Source organism: Daucus carota, chromosome 2, assembly GCF_001625215.2.
Source record: "Daucus carota subsp. sativus chromosome 2, DH1 v3.0, whole genome shotgun sequence".
Classification (NCBI taxonomy): domain Eukaryota; kingdom Viridiplantae; phylum Streptophyta; class Magnoliopsida; order Apiales; family Apiaceae; genus Daucus; species Daucus carota.
The window spans coordinates 28,428,625-28,456,162 of NC_030382.2; the positions used below are offsets into that span (position 1 = coordinate 28,428,625).

At 34.3% G+C, this 27,538-nt stretch overlaps 2 protein-coding genes across 2 annotated transcripts; one reads left to right on the forward strand and one right to left on the reverse strand.

The window, feature by feature from the left end:
• The first annotated feature begins 445 nt into the window (after positions 1 to 445).
• LOC108210120 (UV-stimulated scaffold protein A homolog) lies at positions 446 to 3,683 on the forward strand. The gene is made up of 2 exons (XM_017381388.2): positions 446 to 695; positions 1,632 to 3,683. Exons 1-2 carry the CDS (start codon positions 513 to 515, stop codon positions 3,381 to 3,383), a joined length of 1,935 nt encoding a protein of 644 aa, XP_017236877.1. The 5' UTR covers positions 446 to 512; the 3' UTR covers positions 3,384 to 3,683.
• A 5,652-nt stretch (positions 3,684 to 9,335) lies between these two features.
• On the reverse strand, positions 9,336 to 11,006 carry LOC108205940 (aspartyl protease family protein 2). Its single transcript, XM_017376073.2, has one exon. The coding sequence runs from the start codon at positions 10,894 to 10,896 to the stop codon at positions 9,472 to 9,474; it is 1,425 nt and encodes a 474-aa protein (XP_017231562.1). The 5' UTR covers positions 10,897 to 11,006; the 3' UTR covers positions 9,336 to 9,471.
• Between the last annotated feature and the right edge of the window lie 16,532 nt (positions 11,007 to 27,538).

Genomic DNA, 27,538 nt, shown 5'->3' on the forward strand with positions numbered 1-27,538 from the left:
TGAAATCCGAGTGTATTCAACCTATATTTTAAAAAATATATTAGAATCTTCGGGTATTCAGTTGAAATTTACAATGATGCTAGTGGTATTGAATCTGAATTTTAAATTATATTTAACAATCCGATGATATTTAATTGAGATCATTTAAAATCCATTAAAGTTCGAATGTTGACAAATATTTTTTGAACTTCATAAGATGTGGATTTTGTGAAATTGTTCATTTTGTTTTAAAATTTTTAAAATCCTACCAAAATCCATGAAATTTGAAGCATTGTGTTTAAATATAAAAAATCTGCATCAACTATGCAAATTTTATCCAATTTTGTATAAAATTAAAATCAGATACAATCCATTAAAATCCGTAAATTAAAAATAAACCATTAAGATGAATATATATACCTCAAAAATATATCCTACAACAAAAACAAAAATTTTACTAGAAAAATGTAGCATACAATATAAAATTGTACTTATGGTGTACGACGACCAAGATTTAGTGAAAAGTCGAGAAAATGGAAGAAGAGAGAAAAACAACGGCGGTGGCGGAGCTGATTGAGAAGGCCACCAATTCAATCGAGCCCAATCTTGATCCACGTCTCCTTAAGTCCATCAAATTTGTGGTCCGCTCTTCTGAATTGGACCTCCGAATTGCTGCTCAAACCCTAATGAACCTCATGAAACGAGACCATTCTCAGGTACTGTTTTTTCCTTCAATTACAAGTTTTTCTTTTAATTAATCATTATTTAGTTCTTTTGCTCCTTTCAATTATCAAGTTTGGATTGAAAGTTTGCAACTTTAATTTAGGTTTTATTTGTGTGTGGCTGTTTGAGGATTGGGTGTGATTTCCTTGAGGTTCATATACGTATATGATTTAAATACCATTAATTCTATCATAACAAAGTAATTTGGATTTGCTTATTTGAAGATTGTGGTATTTGTGATCAATCTTGTTTGAATTTAATTATCCGTTTCATCTGCTTCGGCATGGGTTTTACGTTAGTTTCTTACACGACGATATGAATATTTTATGGTAGATTATGATTGCAAATGAACTTTATAGATTGCTTAGATTGAATAGATGTAAAGAATGAGGATAGGCGGATTGTTAATTACATAAGGATGTTCCCATAAAATTGGATCGATTTTTAAGATCTTCTAAATGCTGAATTGGAGTAAAATTAGCATAACAGAAGCTGGGGAAAACTGTTAGATGTTTGTTTAGGCTAAGACCTTCATATGTATTTTAATACTCTAGTTTATGGTTTCAGAACGTGCAGGGACCTTGGTTCAATTCAGTTGGAGACAGCTGATTAGTTTAAAACTTATTTTAATGTGAAGCAAAAACTTTACTATGGTTGATTTTGTTTCCAATTTCCATGCACACAAATCTTTTCCTTTAAGATCAAATGTGGAGAATGGTTAAGAATAATTCATTACAACCACCCCCTTTCCCTCAAGAAAGCAAAAGAAGTTCTAATTTATAGAGAAAAAAACTTCTTTTCCTTTACATATATACTGATTCTTATATTTCAATAGACCAGCTGGGGACTACTAATGTCTAATTTAATGTAGCTTGTACTGTATAAAGTTTTGATCAATATTGAACTTTAGCATGTCTTGAGTTTTTCAGGTAAGGTATCTTACACTTCTCATTATTGATGAATTATTTATGAGGTCAAAGCTTTTTAGAACCCTTCTTGTTGAGAAGTTGGATCATTTGTTAAGTTTAAGTGTTGGATTCAGAAGAAATTTGCCACTTCCTGCTCCACCAGCTGTTGCATCTCTTCTGCGTTCGAAGGCCATTGAATTTCTCGAGAAGTGGAACACCACTTTCGGAATTCATTATAGGCAGCTTAGATTAGGTTACGATTACCTGAAAAACACCCTTAGGTTTCAATTTCCTAATCTGCAAGCTAATGCTGCTCGAATGCAGCAGCAGAGAAGCGAAAGGGAGAGGAAGACAAAAGAAATCCTGTTGAATAAATTTCAACTTCTGAAAGGAAGTTTTTCAACAATCAAGGATGAAATACAGTCTACAATTGATGAAATAGGAGAATGCTTGGATATAATTAAATCTAAAGATGAGAATATGTCATTGGCTCCTATAGATGATGAAGAGATGGAAGAATTTCGCAATTCTGAACTACGGCAGATCCGCTTTGATTCATTGAAAGAAGGAGAGAAGGTTCATGAAAATAGTGAGAATAAAGTGGTTTTTGATGCTTTGAGGGAATCATACAAGCTATTAGTGACCAAGCATTTAGTTTCTGTTCAAGAGTGGATATCTGTTCTCATAAGGGTTGAAACATCAGAGAACAGGTTCAGGGACTTGATGTTAAAGGAGTTCATTGACATTCGCAACCGTGTCCAATTAGTAAAGAAGAAATGTGAGGAATCAGGGTGTATTCTTCCAAACACTAAAAATCACGAGGAAGATGACTTTTGGGAAGAGGGACAGGTTGAAACACATGGTAATGGGAGAATTAATCCACCCAGTAAGATAAGTGAGGATACTTCTATTGCATCTACATCTCATGAAAAAATTGAGTACGCTGGATATGATGATAGAGGATTAAATGGCAACAAGCCAAATCATGATGGTAACAAAACCGACTTAGATCCTCTGAAGAGTAAGCTTTTAGCTGAAGCTCCAGTAATGAACTGGGGTTCGTTTTTGGATAATTGGGGCTCAAATCGGGATTTTATGGCTCACCAAAGGGGACTGGAACTTGAAAGTCATTGGGGCAGGGTGGACTATGATGCAGTTATTCCGGCAGCAAAGATAGCAGAGTTGAATGTTCAAACAACTCTTTACAATGAAGAGCCTGTTGCACTCCAGGAATGTCGTGCACCATTAAGGAAAGGCGGACTTTGTCGAAGAAGAGACCAGAGAGTTTGCCCATTCCATGGTCCCATTGTTTGTCGGGACGATGAAGGCAAACCAATATATCAAACATCTTCAGTGGAGACAACTGCTCTGGATTTAGGGGAAGACGTGTTAGAACAACTGGCACAACAAGCTGTTAGTAATGTTAGGAAAAACGACCAAGAGGAAGCAAAGAAGAAAGAACATGATAAAAAGTCTTTAAAGCGAGCTAGGCTTGCAAAAGTTCGGGAACACAATGATGCTGTTTTACGAGATGCTGCCCTTGCTTCGACTTCAGGATCTCAACACTTTGGTGAGGACATGGGGACAATGGGTGGAAGTTCATCTACCAGAAACAAAAAACAGACCCTTGCATCAATGCTTAAAAAGAAAGTGACTGTGAAAGATAGATTATCTCAGAGGCTTTTGAACACACGGGTTAGGGACTCTACAACAAAACAGTTGACGCTGGGGGAAGATGCCAAATACAGAGAAGCCTTTCCGAATCAATGGTAAAAAGAACGTACGTGTCAACCTAATGTTTATTATTTCTGTGGATGTCAAATATGCGGAAGCAGTCTGTAATGGTGTGTATGGTGTAGGTCTTCAGTTTACACTTGTTAAACATCTGTATAAGGTCTTTTTATTGTAGTTTTTTTTCCAGTAGAAGTGTTTGGGAAAAAGAGTATATCAGTAGATGTCAGAAACTTGTAGCATGGTAACCGTGAGTCCATTACTGACTTTGTAATTGCGTACAAAGAATACATTTTTTGCATGTAAACTCACTTAATAGATTTGAACCTTCTTGTTCATTTACACGCTAAACTAACGGTAACATATTTGGTATGAGATGTTGATCAAAAGGCTTCCCTGTCGAATCTTAACCATGAAAGTCGGTCAATGTTGGCTTTATTTCTTCACCAGGCTTGGACCATGTCTCCCGGCGCAAGACGATTCCACATATCAAGATCAGAATGGGATCGGATGATTCCACATATCAAGATCAGAATGGGATCGGGTGTCTACACGTAGTCGATTGATGAACAAGGAAAATGGAACTCTATTCTTTTTGACTCGCCCACCCGCCACCAGTGGAAGCAAGCTAGGCCCCGGTTGGGGGAAGAGAGCATTTCCATCACGAAGGATTCAATCCAGCCACAGGTTTTCCTACGGCTACTTGTTACGACTTCATCCCAATCGAAGATCCCACCGTGGTATGCGTCAATAAGACCACCAAAAGCCTTTGTGGCACTAGCGGTACACCGAAGTCACGGGTGATCATTGGTCTGATGTTTCGGAGAAACCAATTCCCAAGGTGTGACGGGCGGCGTGTATAGAGCCCGGTACGTATTCATTGTGGCATGCTGATCCGCGATTACAAGCGATTCCAACTTCATGTTCCTGAGTTGCATATAATAATCCGAACTAACATTTTGGGTACTTAGTTTAAATAATTTGGTTGGGATCTTAATCAAAAAGGTCGACTAAACATTTGGGTACACAGTTGACATCTTTATCAAATTTTAATTAAAATCATCTAATTTGATATTTAATAAAAAAAATTAGTTAGAAGGTGATTTTAAATTAGAAAATTAGTGTATATGCGGGGAGGTCTCGTTATTAATTGTGGGACAAAATTAATTAAAAGTTGTCATATAAAATTTGATAAAAAATTTATTTTATGTTGACATTTTTTAAAATAAAATAAAATTTTATTATAAATATAAAATTTTGAAAGATAAATCAAAACTGAATATATAGTTAGTATTTAATAAAATTTTAATTTGTATATAATTTATAAATACTATTTTTCTGAATATAATAGGTAAAAAGAGTAAAGTATGTGGTTAAAAAAGAAAACACAATAATCAAGAAACATTAATTTATTATTTTACGTGAAAAAAGAAGAGAGAGAGTAGTTGTTGACTTGTTGCAGAAAAAAATAGAATAATTATGACACGTTAACCTGTGCCCTGAAGGCACAAGATAAACAACCCGTTTCTGAAAACCTGATTCGCAATCTTGTGAAAGTTCCAAAAATAAGTGTATGATCTTGATCGGGAAGTTGATGTATGTAAGATGACGTAGACTGATTCATTGTCTCTGCATATTTAGTTGTATAACCTTTGCTCAGCGGCGGTGATTCCCAGAATTGATGGTTGAAACAAACTTTAATCTGTTCGATTCTCCATCACATGGCCCAACCAGAAAGAGCCGAGCAAAAAGTGACAATCGGTGGAGTTTATAGATATTAAATAGCACTGGTATATATATACTCCCTCTGTCTCTGTCATTTCTTTACGGTTACTATTTTGGTGGGATGTCCCTCTCATTTCTTTACGTTAGTGTTAACGGAGAAAACTGGTAGGTCAACAAAGATGAGGTTCGCGGCGTGGATCAAGATTCTTGTTGGCGAGAATATAGGAAGTGGTTGGTTGTTTGTTATGGAGGCGGCTGCAATTGTAAGCAAAGGGTTCGAGATTGCTAACTGGAGTAGCTCTCAAGAATGATCGATGCCTACAATCTGCCTACGTACCCCTATTTATAGGGGATCAAGCCGTTACGTAGTTCTTTCTCCTAAGAGACCCATGTGGGCTGGGCCTCCCTTTATAGAATCTTCCTCCCGGAAGGGGCCCAATACGATGAGGCCTAGCCCTTTGGGCTTACCCCAAATGCAAGGGCACTACCCTACTCCCCGACAGGGACAACCCGCCAGACTACAGAGATAGGACCTTCCAGGGTGTCTTCCTCTCTATCCTCTACCTCCCAAGGAGGACAACTCCCTAGACTTCAAGGTAGGGCCTTCATAATATAACAATGAGATCTACTCATGTTCAAGGGCGTCCCCCTAAACACAAAGTATTTCTTATTGCTCTTCTGAATTATGATAAAATGAACTTTCCTTGGCAAGTGGGCGCGCCCTGTCTTTTGACAGGGTCACCTTGAAACTGAATTGATCTTGACTTTCCTGGCCCAAATAGACCTCCTCTGATGGGCTTGGCCCACTTAACTGATCTTGACAATTTTGCATATAACAGTTACTATAAATAATAAGTTTTTCCCATCATTACGCCCACTATCTTTCCCTACTATCTCATATTTAACAATAAAATCTACTATTACACCCATTACTTTCCTCCACTATCTCAAATCTATTATTAAATATTGATAGATCCCACCACTTTACCCATTTTTCATCTAACTTTATCATTTTCCATACATTGTCGTGGTCTCCGTATCCCCCTCTATTGTAAACAATTGAGGGGGACGGAGGGAGTATATTAGTGTCAAGATAGAATAACATCATATTTTGTGTATATAATTATAGTTGATGATTCATAGAAAATGAAAATAATAAAATTTATGCCCAACCAAAAAGAGATATGTGTGTGTTAAGATAGAATAATAATATGATTTTGTGTATAAAATCATAACTGATGACTCATGAAAAATGAAATAATAAAAATTTTATTGTAAGACTAAATAGAAAAATAAATATATATTTTTTTGACAAATGCAAGAAGATTTCATTAACTTAAATATAATACAGCCGGAACAAACCCCAAACTGCCGATACAACCAAGTTGTAAAACAAATAACATATTAAAAACAATTAGATGGTTTGTATCCTGATCGTTTAACACATAGAATTTAAAAATTATTGAAGCTAAAAACGAAATCAAAGACATCCCAAACGATCAAAATTGCACCAACATCTCTGGAAATAATAACATCGCAATTGACTATATCACATAAAAACCATTGTTAGCTCAATGTTCAGGAACACCAATCACATAAATTGAGATTGGAGAAGCGGCACCACAGCTATCTACATGCCGAACACCAGCTATAGACATTGCCGAAGGCACCCCAGCTATTTACATGCCGCATACCGGCTATAGACATGCCGAAAGTGTAAACCCGTGAAGGATGAACAATCTTTGATTGTGAAAGGTGAGCTCTTGCAATAATCACCACCGTCCCATAATCGATACAGTCTTTGCTAATCAACAAAAATATCAATAAACTCGTTCTCAACAGATCAAACACTAAATAAATCCAATCATAACTAGACAAAAACATAACAAAACACTCCAAAAGGAGAGACAAAACACACACTCCAAGAGGAGAGACACACAAACACCCAAAAGATTGGGTTTTATTGAGAGAAAATTAACGAGGGTAAACAATAAATAAAAGGGTTGGAGCTTTACATCGGAGAAAATCAGTGGAAGCCCCTCGATTCATTTGAAAATGGACAAACTTGGAGGAGGGGGGGTAGGAGAAAATTCGGCTAGGTTAAAATATAAGAATTTATTGAGGATCTCTCAGCAAACCCCAATTTTTTTTCTCTCTTTCTTTTCTTACTTGGCAGCCGGGGCTTCCACCGGATCTCTACCGGTGGAAAGCCCCAAAATCTTTTATTTTCTTTGTTTGGTCTTCCTTCTTTCAATAAAATATATTTTAAAGTTAGATTTCCAAAAAATCTTCATTGTTAGGTAAGATTAGTTTTTTTTTCCCTTAAATTTTGGTATTAGTTTGTGTTTTCGGATAAGGATTCAAAACCTTTTCCGAGTTGGCCTTCTTTCGCTTAGATCTCAATTCCACGGAGTTTCGGATTTCTCATTTTTCTCGGTGATTTTGTTCTCGACAGCCACGGAGCTTCGGATTTGTCGTTCTTCTCGGTGATTTTGTTCTCGACAATGGTCGGAGTTATCTTGTTTTCGTGGGCTTGTTCCCCAGATTTAACCTTTTCCGAGTTGGCCTTCTTTATCTTAGATCTCAATTCCACGGAGCTTCGGATTTCTCATTTTTCTCGGTGATTTTGTTCTCGATAGCCGCGGAGCTTCGGATTTCTCGTTCTTCTCGGTGATTTTGTTCTCGACAGTGGTCGGAGTTATCTTGTTTTCGTGGGCTTGTTCCCCAGATTTAACCTTTTCCGAGTTGGCCTTCTTTATCTTAGATCTCAATTCCACGGAGCTTCGGATTTCTCGTTTTTCTCGGTGATTTTGTTCTCGACAGCCACGGAGCTTCGGATTTCTCGTTCTTCTCGGTGATTTTGTTCTCGATAGTGATCGGAGTTATCTTGTTTCCGTGGGTTTGTTCCCCAAATTTAAGGATTGTCTTGGTATAGCTGGTATTTCATTTTCGCATTTTCAAATCTAAGGTTGCTAAGTTGTGGTTTTGGTTTTTGTTGTCTTACCGTTTGTGTGAATTTTGTTATTGTCTAACCATTTGTGTGAGTATATGGTGTTTGTTTTAGTAATAAAAGTTGTTAGGGTAATGCATTCTTAGTCGATAGCTCAAACTGGTTATGACGGAAGCGAAAGTGGCGAGTCATGTGTATATATCATCTTCAACAAATCACGTGATTTTATATCCAAGAAGAATGGATTAATCGGTGATTGTTTCTGTGTTTTGTTTGTTCGACGCAACTGTTTATATAGATGTCGTATGATTTTTTATTATTGAGTGAACTCATTTATAAAAAGGAAAAAGAATTGGTTAAAAAAACGGAATATGAGACTATTTTAGCACTTAAAAGTTTGTAACACAGCCTACAGTTTAATATTAAATTGTACTAACAGAAACTTCGTGAATTGTAAGTATTTTTAACACTAGCTAGCTTTTTGTTTAGTGTCTTGTGTTTCCACCGCAATCATCTTGATAATTCACATGGCCCGTATCTACTCAAGACCGTGATGCACGCCCCCTAACTATATGCATGGGATTAAAGTGTCAGTCTCCACTCTCCACTCCCACCATCCTCCTCCCCCTTCACATGTCGGATAGCATTATTAGCACTTGGATTCGAGTACGATATTTATGTGTGTGAGTCCGTGTCAATAATGTATTTTATAAATTAAAGGACATATTTAATTGAGATATTAAAGAATTCTTTCGTTAAGGTGCATTAGTGCTTTCGCATTAAGGTTAGGTAGTTCGATTCTCATTTTCGAAAGTTCTATAAAATTCATATCGATTCTGAAATGACAACGAATATTTAATACCACACAAGCTCATTTTTCATAGAGGCCGTTTAGATGAGCTTAAAATAAGTGTTTCTAGCTTAAATTAAAAAATGAAATAAAAATTAAAAATTAGTTAACACTATAACTGATTAAAATGTTTAGGATAAAAAGTAAAAATTATAAAACAAAAGTTATGATTCTTAACTTTTTATAAGTACTTCTCGACTTCTAATTTATAACTCTAGAAATCGGGCTAAAAGCCCTGCCCAAACACCCGCATAATAAAATTTTATTCATATTATGAAAATATTTGTTACTCCAATATAAATTAATGTAATTGATAATTTTGGATATTGAATTATTAATGACACCTATGCTATCTAAGTTAAGTAAAACTTATCAATTTAATCATTAGAAGCAACAAATAAGAGACCTAGAGAGTATTATTAAGCCTTTAAATTAAGTCGTTTTTTCACTAATTTACCACCAACCAATCTAGTTTCAGAATTCACTTTCTTCCTTGTTTGGCAATCGGCAGTCATACAACTTGTTATTAGAAGTTAAACCACCCCTTTCATATTGTAACCAAAAAATTTACACCCTTCCAAACAAAGCCTGAATAATAGTACAAATTAAGCACACCCACGCGGGGCAAACCCGATTCGCGACCCGGCCAAATCATAAATGACCCGAATTCCCTGTTGTTGGATATTCCCAATTATTGATAACCCGTTATTTGTACCCGCAAAGGCAAAGCAAAATGTTCCGCTACTATCCACCGGAATCAAATAATTACTCGCCGGAAATGACACGTCAGCGCCTGTAAAATGCATCACAACCGTCGGAACCTTGACTTCAGACTGGCCGGAGAGATCGAAACATGTATCGAACAGTGAGAAATTCGGCGCTGTCTTCAGATGTGTTGCGCCAGCGCGGAATGCGTCACGGAGTGCTGTATAAGCGGGTCGGGTCAACCGGGTCACCGAAGTACCCGAATCCAGAATGACGCCGCCGTTGCCGGAAACATCTGTCTTGAAGAGCGACGGCAAAACGGCGCGCAGCCGCTCGCCGCCGACACTAATCCCGACAAGATCAATGTAGTAAAATGTGTCGAATTTAGGGTTTGTTTTTAGCGGCGTGAAGACGGCGGTTTTTGAAATAGCCGACTCGCCGAACACAATTGAAGACGGTTTAGAAGAAGCGGACCGGTCGTTTAAACAATAAGAAAACTTCGAACCGAATTTCGGACCGGCTTGACTCGGAAACGACAACTCGCCCCGGCCCAACCCTAATAAACCGGCCGCACCCACAAAAAGTCCTTCATTATCTTGACCACAACCAACAGCTATATTATTAACTTTATTACCTTTACGAAACGACAGCGTTTCGGTGGCGAAACGACCCACAGTAAACGATCCGTCGCCGTATTGAACCTGGTACAGACATTTCTTCTTTTTGCTACATCCTCGGGCGTCGAGTTTTTTACACAGAGGGGACCCACATCCGATCCCGACAAAAGAGGTAGATTGGGTCGGGTCGAAAACCGGGTCGGATTGTGAGTAACATTTCAAGCAAGGCTTGCACTGCAGCCAAACGAGGTCGCTGCCTGTATCTAAGACCATGTAAGAGTATTTGGGTGGGGTCCCCACTCCCAGGCGCGTGAAGTACTCGCCGCTGCCGTACGCGAGGCCGGAGACGACGGAGCTGGTGAAATCGCCGGCGGTGAGGTTGGATTTTCTGGCGACGAGGGAGGAGATGGATTTGACGCGGGAAGCGTCGCGTTGGAGGCGGAGAGTGAATAACTCTGACGGGGTTGATGCATTGGGTTTGGAGAGAGAGTCGAGGTGGTGTAGTTGTAGAGAGAGAGTGTTTGTTTGTATGTTATTATCCTCTGTTTGGTCCAGGGAGAGAGAATCATCGAGTGCTTGAGAATGAGTGGGGGCGGAGGACAGACCAGCGGGGATGAAGGAATTGTACTGGAGAGATTTCGAGAGAGAGAGGGAGAAGAGAGAGAGAAGGAGAGAGAGCAAGAGAGGGAGGTTTGATTTTGTTAGCATTGTGAGAGAGAGAGAGAGAGAGAGAGAGAGAGAGAGAGAGGTGTTTTAAAAGAAGGGTTGCTCTGGGGTTATTATAAAGAGAAGAAAAGGGGGGTGTTTGAAAAAAGAGGGGAAGAAGGAGAGCAAGTTACGGATGGGGTTGGTATTATTGTTTTTATGGGGCGCAGTAGATGAATTTACTGTCCAACTGTTTGCCAAACTTCAGCATTTATTTCATTGCTCATTCATGCAGTAAGATTTTTGTTCCTCCTTTAATCACCATCTCCTCACGTAAGTATCACTTGGATTCGCATCATCTCAACAAGTTCCTTCACGTCAAAATCATCCTTCTAACAATTATCGTTAATTGTGATCAGTTGTTGATTAAATTTTATACCATAATTTGCTGAACAGATTAAATTTATGAATATTTAATTAATTATCAGGTTAGTTTTTGATCAATCCAATTATTTTTCAACTAATTTCCTATTGCACAGCTTAACCAAATAAGTGTGATTCCCGGTGTTTTACAATATTTGTCAAAACAAAAAAATAAATCTATGATTCCTAGTTTTCTTAGTTTCCGCGATCTAATGTGCTTATTGTCTAAATAATTTTTATTTATAATTTATATCTAATCTTCGTAATTCTATTTTATTTTTATTTTCAATTATATTTACATTATATATTTACATTATATGTATTAAATTTCGACAAAGGATAAAATGAGAGATTATTGTGAGATATATGTGGCCCTATTTACAATATTATTATTAATAAATTAAACATGAAAATATTAAATGTTATAGTAATTATTTCCTTAACTTTAATTTGAACTTAAATGGCCAACATTTGCCTGAATTAGATTTGGGCTCATTTGCATGGGCTAGATTTGGGCCCATCAGACTTAGATATGCGAATTATGTAGAGCATATTGGTATTATTACGAGTGATCCTTTCCATAGAGTTTTTTATTTTGGTCGTAAGACGGTTGTATTATACCAAGATTGAAAATTATAATATCCGGATGGACAGAGTTACCTTCAAGCAAGAAGGTATATCATCCAACCCAAAGTATGTAAATACTCTGGATGTTTAGACAACATAAACTTTCAAGTCAGTAGAGATAACCCACCAAAAAAAGGATTCGTTAAAACCCCTCAAGGGTAAAACCTTGTGGGAAAAAAACTCAAGGGGGAAAAATAGTACCCTACAAAAATTACATCAATTACAAAACAGACTAAAAACTGATGTCTTCTTTATTATTTTCCATCAATATTTGTAGCTCAATTGCTAGGACACCAAGGTTCACGTCTCTTTCAAACATCCTGAAAATAAGACAAAAACAAATGAAAAGAATATGGGGAATTTGAAAAAAAATTACAATAAAGACATAAATGAGCCAACATTATGGCACTTAAATGCCTCTGTAGGTCAAAAATGCTCCAATCATGGTCGCCATAAATGGTACAAAAAAACCTTAATTAAGAATAATGAATATCCTTAATTAAGGCACAATTATCGCCAATTTGCACCCTTCTTCTGCGCCCCTTCTGGATCTCTCCTCCATCACCATGGATGTTACGACCTTGTTAGGCAAGAAGCTCCTGCATCCATAACAATTAGCAGTATTAGAACAACACAAATATATATATATATATATATATATATATATATATATATATATATATATAGTGGAGTTCTGTGGGACACTATAACTTTGAAGATATTGGAGTCCCTAAGATCTACCGTTAAATTTTAAAAAGATCGTATGGCTGAGATTTAATTAAAAAAAAATAGCTGCTAGTTATTAATCAATTTTGAACACTTTTAACGCGCACGATTCTGCAAGTTTTCATCCCGCACCCTCCGGTGAAGGACACAACAACGATATCAAGAAATCCCTCAGTTTCGGTGTTTTAAGCCCTAATTCCACTACGATTAATACCTAATCCAATGAACGACGAAGAGTTTGCAGGACGAAGCTTTTTTGGGCGAAAATGAGTTCTGGTATGTCACCGATCTTCTCATTATGTCCTTCAATTGCGTTGTAGTCGTTTTCATGTCCAATAAATAGTCTGATATTATGAACTTCGGGGGCGATTGACTGGGTTGTCCTGCATTCGCCGGCTCTAATTCGTGGGTGCCCTTTTATTTTCTTTGGGGGCTTTGTTTCAATTCGAAATTCCAAGGATTTGATAATCGATGCAAACACAATACGAATGGGCAATGATTCTTGGACAGTGATTGTTTGGGTCGAATGTGGGTCTTTTGTTGTGCAGTAGTTGTTTAATTTGTTAAATGTATTATGCTGTAAATATATGTGATACTGCAATTGGTTTGTAGTTTTCGGAACGAAAATTGCCTCTTTTATTGTGTCCTGCAGCTTTATACTAGGTTATGATCTAGATTTTTTGTTGTTGAGTTCTGCGCTGTGATACTATTTTGATAGTGTTGACAATTTTTTTTCGAACAAAGTTTCCTATTAATCATGAGTCCTGCAAGTATGTGGGTTACTTTTTCGCCTTCTTATTTTTCCGATCCTGAAGTTGCGATCCAAGTGATGCTGCATTTGGTTTTTTTAGGGACGGAAGGTTGCAAATGATAATTTGTACTGCAACTGTGTATTATGTTAATTTGTCCTGCAACTTTGTATTATGTTGAGTTCGGCACTGTGATACTATTTTGATGTTGCATACTCTTTTTTTGCAAACAAAGTATCCTATTAATCATGAATCCTGCAAGTACGTTATCATTTTTGTCCTTAAGTTGCAAACTAATTGATAATGGACCTGGTATTTTTCTTTTGTGAAGGTAGCTTGCAAATGTTAATGTGTCCTGCAACTTTTTAATACGGGAGTATCTATATATTTTGGTTGTTTAGTTATGAACTCTGATACTAATTATAGCCTGAAGTTGCATACTAAGTGCTACTGCAAGTATGTGTATTTTTGGGAACGACGATTGCAACTTGGTATTATGTTAGGGTCTAGATGTTTCGTTGTTGAGTTATGCACTTTGTTAATAGAAACTGCAGCAATATCCTTTCCGTAACTTTTGGCCTGCAAGTGAATTTCATTTGAAGTTTTATGTGATTGGGTCATATTTGGAAGCTAATTTGAGTTAATTCTGTGTAAAGTTCAAGTCTTTAATAAATTTTATGGAAATTGCTTGCTGCGCTTCTGGTTAATTTTATTTTCTTGATTTGTGTGTGAAATTGATTTAAGGCTAAAGTTCTGCTTTCAAAGATGTTCGTTGTACTCTGTTGGCTAGGGATAGAATCAGACCACATTATTTAGATTACTTGATTGTGTAATATGTGTGCGTGGTCAGAATTTCATTTTAAGTCTTAAAGGTGATTAGGTTAATAAAGATGTCTTGGTACTTGATCGGTAAACTTGATTTTTAAGTTTAATGCTTTATAGCTGATTTCACATCAAATATAATGAATGCCTGTATAAGTAATCCAGAGGTAATTGTCTTTGTATGCATATACTTGAGAAAAGCTAGAAACTAACATAATACAAAGTTGGATGACACAATAAAAGGGGCAATCTTCGTTCCCACAACTACGAACCTACTACAGTTTCATGTAGAGCACAACTTCAGGAGTAAAAAAAACAGAAAATATAGAAATAAACCACAGGATGCGAGACTACATTTGGTTTTTTTTGGTGGAAAGGAAGATAGCAACGGTTAATATGTTCTTCAACTTTGTAACATGGTAGTATCTACAAAGTTTGTTGTTCAGTTCTGCACACTAATTACGCATTTTGTTTGTATTTTTTCTAGTGGGGAATCCTATTTTTAATGTGTCCCCCAAGATTGTAACAGACTAGTATCTTGTTATTTTTAAACGAAGTTTTGTGTTTTTCATGTGTCTTGCAAAGTGTGTAGATAGCTTTTCTGCCTCATGTGCTAGTTTGTAATATGATAGTATTTTTTTAAACGGAGTGTATAACAAGCTTTTCTGCCTCTTGTGCTTAGGTCGACGGAGAAGCAGTAGACTAATCAATAGCCCGTGTGTGTACAATTGGACAAAGAAGATTCTAGAGTACATAAGCATTGATGATGACGGCCATAGTTGCAAGCCTCCCGGAATTGTGTCAGGCGGTACTTTGCTAAGGAAAAAAGTAAGTGGAAGCGTGTTTGGCAAGCCTCAAGGTAAGGTGTCGACGCCATTGCCTAGGTTGGACATACGTAACGAAAGGATGGATGCAGAGAGGGTGCGTCCGAGCATTCCTGACGAAGAGGATGATGAGTTTTTAACTCCTCACGAGCGTTTTGATAGCTCTGGTAATAAGATGGCAGGACAAACTAATAGTAAGTCCGGAGCTTCAGGTTCCCTGCAAAAACTAGGCTTCGCACGGTTTCTAGGCCAAACCACTTACGAAACGGGGTACGTTATGGTGCAGCACGCAATATTTGTCACTTTTCCCGAATTTGACCGATGAATGTATTATGTTAAATAATGGAGGTCAGAAAATTGTATGTGACTGTTTTTATTTGTATGTATTGTCTTGTAGGCCAAAAGTTACGGAGGATGTTGCTGTAGTTTCTAAGAACGACAACCCAAGAGTCTAGCATTTTACAAAAACCAAATAGTCTAGTATGACATTACGAAGGGAGCAAACTACAGAAACCCTCAGGCTTCAACAAGTCCTGCACACAATTATTTAATGAAGGAATATATTGCGGAATTTTTTCAAAGTAACTGAAACACTAAAAAAAACTGCCGAACTTATAACATGAATCTCCATTGTGATTAGACATTAGAGCATTGCTATGAAGAAAAAAACCGTGCTCCACGGTTATATATATTGCCTGCTAAGGAACAAAGAACAAAAAGGTAAAAAGGAAAAAAAAATGAAGCAAAGAGTGCAGGACATTTATTCATCTCATACACCTGGATAGCTTGAGCAGTTGTAACTGCTGCACGAATCAAGCAACACACAACTCCTACTCCAAAAAACACGCCTGTCTGTGTAGGAAACAAAAGAAAATACAATTTTTAAAAATTAAATCATAAATCCTATCAGCCATTGGATCTTAATCAAAATGAAGGGTCTGGATTGGGACTCCAAGACTCCAACAAATTATAGGACTCCAAATAACTTTCTTCTATATATATATATATATATATATATATATATATATATAGAGAGAGAGAGAGAGAGAGAGAGAGAGTTAAGTTCTATGGAGTACATAAAAACATTAGAGTATTGGAGTACAAATCATAATTTTTTAGTTTGATCCTATATAATATCTTTGATTATCCAAATTTTGATATAATCTATCATTTATAAGTTGTCTTGCACATAATTGTCAATTAATCATTAATATCTTTCAACTTTAACAAGTATTAAGATTATTGTTCTGCTTATTAGTTATATTGCAGAACATAAACTCCTATGATTTATAAAAGTAATTATTCTACCATTTGATCACGATGTTTATGTTGCAGAACATAATGTGTAGGTTGTCAAATATTTACAAATATTATTGGACAAAAAAAATTGAAATTTAGATGACTAGATTACATTTTATCAAACTTTGTACTCCAATACTCCAATTTTTTTTGTACTCCATAGAACTTTATATATATATATATATATATATATATATATATATATATATATATATATATATATATATATATAGGGCATTGCTCAAAACAGAATACCATTAAAAGAAGAACAAAGAAGAACACTTTGGAATCGAACATAAAATCTCATCTAAAACTTGAATTAAATTCTAACTTTAAGCTAATTAACCATTTATTATGAATAATAATAGTATCTAGCATGTTTAACAACAATTATAGATTAAATATAACATGATTTTATGTGATATTAATCATGTAAAGAATATATACTTGATTCTATTCTGGATTCTGTTTTGGATTCTGTTCTGGATTCTGTTCTGGATTCTATAATATTTCATATTAATAATTTGAATAGATTTGGATGTTAGATTTCATATATTAAGTTTAGTTAGTGTTTGACTATGTAATTATAATCATAACAAATCATTTTAATTTGAAAGAAAAAGTGTTATGATAGTATTCTGTGTTGTTCTTTTTTTAAAGTGTTCTGTGTGGAGTGCAACCCCCCCCACACACAGATATATATATATATATATATATATATATATATATATATATATATATATATATATATATATATATATATATATATATATATATATATATATATATATATATAGGGGTGGGTTCTGGTACAAACTTACAAACTTTATGTGTTCAACACATACATAATTTGAGTTTGTAAAGCATAATGTAACGTAAATGTAAGTACGATAACTCAACACAACAAAAGACAGGAAACAATACGTAAGTATAATACAGGAATCTATAGGTTGGAGATTCGATACGAACAGACAAAGACAATCAAGATATCTGAGACGAGCATCCGTCCACTGGAAGAAGTTCATTAACATGTTCAAGCCTCAGTGAAGAATAAAGTTCAATATGTTTCTGCTATCAAGATTGCCTTAAGATCAAGTATCAAAGACCAGAGGATTCCAGTATATTTCATTTGATTATTTATAATCAAATTTATCGAAGCAACACCTAACCCGGAATGACTGATCAAGTATATTATCAAGCAAAGGATTCAAGGAATTATTTCAGTTCGAGTCGTTCGTGAACCAGACCAGTGCACAGGACATCAGGACATACGAAAGTATTCAGTGAATTCGATCAACGAATTAATTGATCAAGTCAATAGAGCTGCTCCAGAATACATTGCTAAAGGAACTTATTAATTAGATATATATATATATATATATATATATATATATATATATATATATATATATAGGGGAAGGTTCAAAAGAGACGGAGCCTTAACGAGAGACATGAGAGACGTGATTTCTGACCGTTGGATCAGTCTTGATCTTGTGATCTAATTAAATACTCCACATACTGTATAAATACAATTAAATTATCCACAAGGGCAGTATACGGAACGTTTTAAACAAAAAAATTCTTTATACGTATCTTTGCCTGTATCAAATTAAGATTTATTGCAAACCTTACCTTCATTACTCTCCTTGATTGATTCTCACCTCCAAATCATCTTTTTCCTTTTCTGGTCGTTACAGTTGTCCCCCTATACGTATCTTTGAATTATATTTCATGATAAAAGTTTACTTTTTTTTTTAATTCTTATCAACGAGATGAGCCCTTCACGTTTCATTATTTATTGTGTACCGATGCGTGCAACAATACTGTATTTGATGACCCTAGGTGATCTGAAAGTTTTGATGTTGATGTACAAAGCTTGGTAGAGATTGGATCATGGGATCATGTAATTATGGAAGCTTTGAGGGACAATATAGCTACCAGATACAACGCAGAAGCAAAATCGAAACTGTAGGAAAAGGTTGAAGAAGCTCCCACCATGGATGAATCACAGCTTGTTCTTACTCTTGACCTCTCTATAACAATCTTTATGCACAATTTGCTTTAGAGAGAACACTGTAAGGAACCCTCAAATGTTCTAGATTTTTTGATGTTTTTCTTCGGAAATGAGAACAGTGGGGAAGAGTTGCCGAAGATCCTGATGTCAACGTCGATTGATTCTAACATGTTTTATGCTTGTATGCATGTTCTTGCTTTGTTGTTGTGAAAGATCTTAATCATCTTATACAACTTACTCTACAATGGTCCCCTGGTATATTGAAGACAGATGTTGGTGGCTACTGCAATAACAATATATAGCTCTCTGCAATGGATGTGTGATTTTTATGTTAGTTGTTAGAAACATGACAAATATTTCATGTTGAGCACATTCTATTTTATTAATATGATCAGAACAACAATAAAATTTTATACGTGGAGTTCTGTTTTGGATTCTTCATTGTGTTCCGCTTATACATGTTAAAATATTCGAGTAATATAGTTTATGTGCAAAGATATATACAATCAATATTATTTATGAGTCATAATTAATTAACAGTTAAGGTAGATGTTATTAGGTAGTAAAGGAAATTGTAACGTACATATATCTATCCATATTTAACAAAATCTTTACGTTATGGCAATACATTTTGATTTAAAGATCTCTCGGTACAAAAGAATCTTTATATTTTTGGTAATAAATTTATAGCAATTTTATATTTTTGGTGATGTGTTCATGTCAATGTAAACTACGATTCAAATCTTTAAATATTTTGTAACTCATCTGCTTAATTGTATTTTACGAGCTAATCTTAAAATTCATGGGAGAAAAAACTAAATAACGAGATCCATAACTTACATTTTATTAAAATATATAATGCATGTAGATCACTCAAAGAACTCAAAATAATTATAATAAATTTTGCTAGAATATAATTCAAAAATTATATTAAAATTTTTAGAACACTTACTCGATTAAAAATTTTATACTAAAATTTAGCTGTTACTTTGTAGAACTCAAAAAAATATTATAATAATTTTTGATAGAAGATTATAGACAAAGTAACCTATTAAATTTTATAACACGTACCAAGTTAAAAAATTATACTAAAATTAAGTGGATCACTCAGTTGAACTCAAAAAATATATAATTAGTATTTATAGAATATTTGTTGATAATTGAAAATTATATTAATATTGTGTAAATATTAGAAGAACATATTAAAACACATATTATATGATCAAGTTGAAGAACATAAAACTGAAATATAAAATTATATGCAAAAAATCACTACGAATTTTAAATTCTAATGATGACTCCCTGCAAATTATAATGTAATAGATTTAAATAATATTTTATAAAAATTATTCTATTTAATATTTAGTTCAAAGTAAAAGATGAAATACTTAGGTAAATAGTTGATATTTTGATAAATAATTAATATAATGAAATAATTGTGTAAACGTTTAATAGAATCTTAGCATTGTATTAAAGAACATAATAAAGATCATAATAAAGAACATATTAAAGAGTATTTTAAAGATCATAATAAAAATAATAATAAAGATTCTTTAAAATGATCGTGATATCAACCAAAACGTACCTATAACGTTATGTAATGTGTAGCTTTCATTAGACTATATCTTTTTTTTTTTTGAATATTAATTTTTGTAGATTATTAATTTGAAAACTTGAATTTGTTTTTAAAAACATTGTAAAATTAATATGACTTCACTATTTTATTATTATGAAATTTTAAGAATAACTAAATTAAAGAGCTCACTAAGAAACTTTAAGAACACACTATATTAAAAATCATAACAAAGATCATAATAAAAATTATTTTAAAGATCATATAATAAATTATTTTAAAGATAATAATAAAGATTCTTTAAATTGATCGTGATATCAACCAAAATGTACCTAGAGCCTTGTCCACTGCATGGCTCCCGTTTAGACTATATCCTTTTTTAGATATTACTTTTTGTAAATTGTTAATTTGAAGACTTGAATTTATTTTAAAGACATTGTAAAATTAATATGACTTGACTGATATTTTATTATTATGAAAATTTAAGAAATAACTAAATTAAAGAACTCACTAAAGAACTTTAATAACTCACTATATTAAAAAACATAATAAATAGCATATTAAAGATTATTTTAAAGATCATAATAATAATAATAAAATAAATAAATTAAAATGATCGTGATATTAATCAGAATGTACGATCCCATTTAGACTATATCTTTTTTTTGGATATTAATTTTTGTAGATTATTAATTTGAAAAGTTGAATTTGTCCTTAAAGAAGTTGTAAAAATTAATATGACTTCATGATATTTTATTATTATGTAAGAATTAACTAAATTAAAGAACTCACTAAGAAAGTTTAAAAACTCACTATATTAAAAATAATAAAAAAAGAAACATTAATATAATCTTTTTGATGTGTGAGATAACTATTTTAAAATAATATTTAAATATTTTTGAAATAATTTAGCTATATTTGAAATATATTAACATTTAAATAAAATTATGGATAATAAATAATTTAAATATATTAAGGTATATTTTAAATATTTAAAAACTAGATATTGATATTCGCTGATATATTTTTCGTACGGGATTATTTTAATTGTTATTTATTTTTTAGTTTGAGATTTTACGAAAATATCTTGTATATTTATTAATGCGTAACAAGTGTTCCACAAAGTGTTGTATAAATATATTTAAATATTTTATGGTGTATTTTAAATATTGAAAAATTAGATATTATTATTCGCCGACATATTTTCGTACGGGGTTCATTAAAGTGTTATTTAAATTTATATGTGATTCAGTTTGAGATTCCATGAAAACATTCATATATTTATTTATACGTATCAAGTTTTCCACAAAGTGTTGTATAAATATGTTTTTTAAGATAATATGTCTAAGCGTAATATTTTATGATTTTTTTGTTCTTTTAGTATTCCTACTTTTTTTAGCTACATATTGATATTTAAAATTTAAATATTAATATTGGCTGAAATATTTTTTGTACGGGGTTCTGTAAAGTGTTGTTTAAATTTATATTTAAAAATTTGAATATTAATATTCGATTCGACTTTTCTTATAGACATGTGAAATGAGAAAAAAACAAAACCGGGAGATTCAAGTGACAAAAAAAAGTCGGAAAATTCAAAAAAAAGTTTGGAAAAGAAAATGTTGTTCTTTTAAAATTTTCATATAACACAATCTTCTCCAATTTTAACTGCAGGAGATTGAAATATATTTGGTAGCTACATGATATAATATCATGTTCTAGGTAAGATTCTATTATGTGTTCCATATCGTCGATGCATAAACAATTAATATTTGTATTCTAAGGAATAATATCACAAACATATATGCAAATTTCATTATAAAAAACAGAAACTCTAATTTAATATTAACCTGAAAAAACCCAATCTACAACCATACATTTAGGCGATCTTTTAACATGTCGAAGAACACATGTTGGCCCAGAACCAATAGATGGGTGTAGATTTGATCTTCATATGTTTTCCATAATAACTACAATATCAGTGCCATGATGTATGCCTCATAACACATCCAATTGCCGATAAACGAATAGCTTCATCACCATGATCTCTCACATTGATTTTAAGAATTTTAGGCGGAGGCCTATGCCAAGGATACACTGTTTGCAAAACTAGAAAAACATGATATAGGAAGTGTATGATATATAGTTGTTCTATATGATAAAAGCATGTTCTATAAGAATCACGAGCAAAAAGGTTCTACATCGTGACTATAATGAACAACACTGACAATATAGAATTTTAAAAAGTGTTCCCTTGACGATTCCTTTGTGAGTTACAAATATCTTTTTATAATATCTTTTTATTTCTACAAAGTAACAACTAAATTTTAGTATAAACTTTTTAATCGAATAAGTATTCTAAAAATTTTAATATAATTTTTTTTATTATATTCTAGCAAAATTTATTATAATTATTTTGAGTTTTTTTAAGTGATCTACATACATTATATATTTTAGTAGAATGGAACTTATCAATCTTGTTGTTTAGTTTTTTCTCCCATGAATTTTAGTATTAGCTCGTTAAATACAACTAAGTATATGAGTTACAAAATATTTAAGGATTTGAAACGTAGTTTACACGGGTATGAACACATTACCAAAAATATACAGATTGCAATAAATTTATTAGCAAAAATATAAAGATTCTTTTGTAATTAGAGATCTTTAAATAAACATGTATTGTCAAAACATTAAAGATTTTGTTAAATATGGATAGATATATGTAGTTACAATTTCCATTACTATATAATAACATCTGCATTAATTGTCAATAATTTATGACTCATAAATAATATTAATCTTAAATATCTTTGCACATCCAAAAACGGAATGGAGCACAATGAAGAATCCAAAATAATGAAGAATTTGCAAGCACGCATGAATTTCAAGAACACTGGACAACAATAATTGTATATCTTAAGAACACTCAGAACACCAAAAATAGAAAAAAAAACTAAGAGGTCGTAGGATAATGAGCATTGCTCCTGTTCGTATTCCTGTACATGAGTTCTAATGCCCAACTGTCCAATTTTAATATCATTAAAAAGATGCACTGGGTAGCCACAATTCATGAATCTTAACGAGTGATTTGAGAGCCAGTTGTGAGGAAACAAGAGCAGCCAAGAACACTTTAACCTTGATGGATTGCCTTCTCACTCATACAAACAATTTGTTCTTTATACTGTTCTTTAAAGAAATCGTCTACAAATGTGATTCAGAGAGATGAAGAGTAACAACGAACCTTGAGCCAACAATGTTAGGATCAATCGACGCTGACATTACTAAATTCTGCAACTCTTCCCCACGGTTCTCATCTCTGAACAAGAACATCAAAAAACCATAAACAATTAAGGTTCCTTACAGTGTTCTGTACGAAGCTGTATACAAATTGTCACTCAGTGAGATCAAAAGCAAGAACAAACCCATGTTAGCTTCAATTGATGTTGACATTTAGAACCCTCTGCAACTTTCCTCAGCAGTTACAGACTTGATTTTGGGTTGTATCTAGTATATATCAAGCCCTACAAAGCTTCCAAATTTAGGGAATCCCATGATTGAAGCGCGAAATCAAAAGAATATACATCTTACCTTAAAAAAATGTATATGGATCGTATACATGAAATTTATATCAGCGTATAAAATTGTTATTTGACTAGCGTGCCCCTGTAGCTGTTCAAAGAGTACAGATATGATCAACGGCTAATATTAAGTCTCTCTAGTCTCTTGATAAGGTGCGTCTCCCTGGAACTTGACCCTATATATATATATATATATTAATTGTGAATTATTTGAATTTAATTAATTCAAGTAATTAATTAAACACAATTAATTATAAATATATGTATGTATATTTAATTATTATGCAAAACAGGAAGACTTATGAATTTGACTAAGTGTATCAATACAAGGGAAGCTTCATCACTGATGAAGCGCAAACTTTGACTAAGTCAAAGTTTGCGCCTCATCCTTCCTTTAAACCACTTAGAATATTTCTAAGTTCTAACTCTACAGGGGTGCATACTGTGAAGGGGTTGGCGCAACGTTTGACTCCAAGTCAAAGCGCCAACTTTGACTTGGGTCATTCTCCTGAATTGGCTAAGTAAGGTTACTCTGTGTCACTCTAACGGAGCGCAAACTTTGACCAAGTCAAAGTTTGCGCCTCCAACAGTGTCCCTTGCTTAGAATATTTTCTAAGTGTATCCTTACTAATACACTGGTGGTGCATCTTCAAAGTCAAGCGCAAGGTTTGACTGAACTACTCAGAATTGTGACTAAGGCATCACACAGTGGAGAATGCTTCTCCTATATGGCGCAAGTATTGACTAAAAGGAGGCGCCAACTTTGACTACACATTTCACAGGTGCAACTTTGATTTCTGGGAGTTAGTTTTATTTTTATAAAACGAATCCGTCCAGGACGAACTCAAGTCGTCCAGGACGAACTCGTTAACCATGGTTAGATTTTGTAAAGCCTATAAATAGAGCTTTGTAGTTTCATTTGAAACTAACTACACACTTTGTAAGTGCACACACTATACACATTCTCGAGAGTTAAATTAGAAGATCATATTTATCGAGAGTTTGTAATAGAGTGTTTGTAGTCTCTGCAGCCGACACTTGTGTTGGAATTTGTAGCACCCGAGGATTATTTCTAATATAAGAATATTCCCCGACTTGCTGGAGTTATTTATTTACGATTGATTTAACATGGACTGAAACAAAGATTATCCGCAATTAAATTAAATCAAAGAAATTGGTACGACGTATTCAGGACTATGATGCCACCCCATAAGCTTTTCCAAAGTCATAGTTCTCATTTGTGATGCCACCCCATCTAGTTGTTAAGACAGAGACCATCCGGGAAAGAAGCGACTTCAGGACTATGACTTTGGAAAAGCTGTTTGGAAAACTGAAGACGTTTGAGATGGAACTTGAACAGAGAAAGATTATATATGGTGGTGGATCAACAGAATCCAAGAGTATGGCCTTACAGAAGACCACTGCACTGATTGCTGATTAACCATACTTTGGTTATCAACAATTAGTTGAATATGGTATCAATGATCACACTGTTGCTCAGAGTGATTGTTCATCCATCAAAGCTGACTATCCTTCTACCATTACTGAGATTGTAGAAGCTGAAGTTGATGAAGTTTCTGAAGAACCGGAGGATGAGTTCTACACTCAAGAAGAGCTGGAGCAGCTGGAAGATAAGTCAATGGCTTATATGGCTGCAAGGTTTAAGCATATCAAGTTCAGAAAGAACCCCCGGTACAAGAAAGCTTCAGGGAACAAGTTTCAGAGTAAAGGAGGATACTCAGGCTCATGGTCAAAGAGTACTGGCAGTTTCAAACCAAACATGTACGACAAGAGCAAGGTCAGATGCTACAACTGCAATGACTTAGGGCACTTTGCTACAGAGTGCAGGAAACCCAAAGCAGCTCCTGTCAGAAGCAACTCATATGATAAGAAGAATTCTTATGAGGATCTGAAGAAAGAAAATGAGAAGCTAAAAGCTAAGCTGGAAGCAATGGTGGCCAAGCACAAAGGAAGGGCTTACATTGCTGAGGGAAAAAGCTGGGATGACACAGATTCTGATGATGAACCTGTCCAGAGCAATTATGCTTTTGCATTAATGGCTGACACTGTCGAGGAATCTCCATCTCAGGTATCTCCTGAAATTTCTGTTGATGACATGACTACTGCTGATTATAAAAAGACTATAAATGAACTAGGTCAAGAGATGTATAACTTGCACACTAGTTTATTAGCTTCAGAATCAGATAACAGTAGTCTTTCTCTAAAGATAGCTAAACTTGAAGAAAGAGTAGATGAATTAGCTCTAGAGAAACTCATAAACACTAACCTTAAAGATAGAATTGAATATCTAGAGAATAAGGAGAAGTGTAGTGCAGAAATTGAGGAGTCCCTTAGGTCTCAGATTGCTGACCTAGAAACTAAGCTTAGGGCCTATCAGAATTCTGCCTTTCTACAGAAAGAGATCTTGGATAGTCAAAGGGTTGATAAGAAGGTTGCTATTGGCCTTGACTATAATTCTTTGGAAAGAGCCAAAAGAAAGAAGAGAAAAGAGAATGAAGGCATATTTGTTTCAGCGGGAACTGAGAATGCTCCTGAAGGAACAAATATACCTAAAATTCTAAAGAACACCAAGACCCCTATCTTTAGAATGGCACAAACAGAACCTCTGATAGAAGAAGACCTTGTCATCAAGGAAGAGTTGAAAAATGAGGAAGTTGTTAAGCCTCAAGTAAAACAGGAATCACAAGAAGTACCTTCTAATTCCCATGTCAGAGATGACTCAGATAAAACTGGATTAGGAAGTACTAGTTCCAACAAAAAGAAGAACAACAGGAATGGCAAGTTAGATCCTAAGAACACCAATTCTAGGAATTCTAATGCTAGAAAGGTTTGTAATAATTGCAATTCTACTAATCATCTTACTCATGCATGTAAAGTGATTAAAGTAGATAATTCTGTTTCTAGCATGCCTAATACTGTTAACATGAATGCTGTTCATTTGCCATGTGGTAGAGTAGGTTGCATGCTCTGTGCTATGAATATGATGTCTGCATGTTTTACCATGTTAAATGCATCTTTTTCTGCACCATCTACCATGAATATGAATATGCCTGCACCTTCTGTTGCCCCTGTGGCAAAGACTGCTAGTCCTTCTAAGAAGAAGGAAACTCCCAACTCCAAGTCTAAAAGCACTTCTGCTAAGACTAAAAAGGAGAAGAGTCCAGTCACCCCTGAACAAGCACATGTTAAACCAGTTTCTGTTGATAATCCTGTTTCTACTAAATCACCTGGACCCAAGAACGTCTGGGTACCAAAGAAAGTTTAATCCATTTGTGAATGCAGGGTACAGGAAGAAAAAGTAAAGTTGTGTGGGTTCTTGATAGTGGTTGTTCAAGACACATGACTGGAGAAAAGTCCCTGCTCACAGATGTGGTGATGAGAACCGGCCCAATTGTAATCTTTGGAGATGACAGCAAAGGTTTTACAACGGGATATGGTAAGCTGAAAGTTGGAAATGTCATCATTGAAGATATCTCTCTGGTGGAAGGACTCAAGCACAACTTACTGAGTATCAGTCAGTTCTGTGACAAAGGATACGACGTAATCTTTCAGAAGGAAGTTTGCTTAATCCAGAACCGGAAGAACAAGGATCTTACACTTCGTGGTGTAAGAAAATCAAGTTTGTTTATAGCCGACATAGACTCAGCAAGTAAGGGGGAGGTCAAGTGTTTCTACACCAAGGCCTCTGCTGATGATAGTTGGTTATGGCATCGGAAGCTCTCACATTTGAACTTTAAGACTATGAACTCTTTAGTCAAAAGAGAACTTGTGAGAGGACTGCCACAGAAAGAATTCTGTCAAGAAGGACTCTGTGATGCATGTGAAAAAGGGAAGTCAAAGAAAGCATCACACAGGAGCAAAGGCATGACTGATATTGGTTCACCCCTTCAACTGATTCATATGGATCTGTTTGGACCAGTCAACATTCCTTCTATATCAAGGAAAAGATATGCTCTTGTGATCGTCGATGACTACTCAAAATACACATGGGTATTATTCTTACATTCAAAGGATGAAGCAGCACTCGTCATCATTGATCATATCAAGAAGAT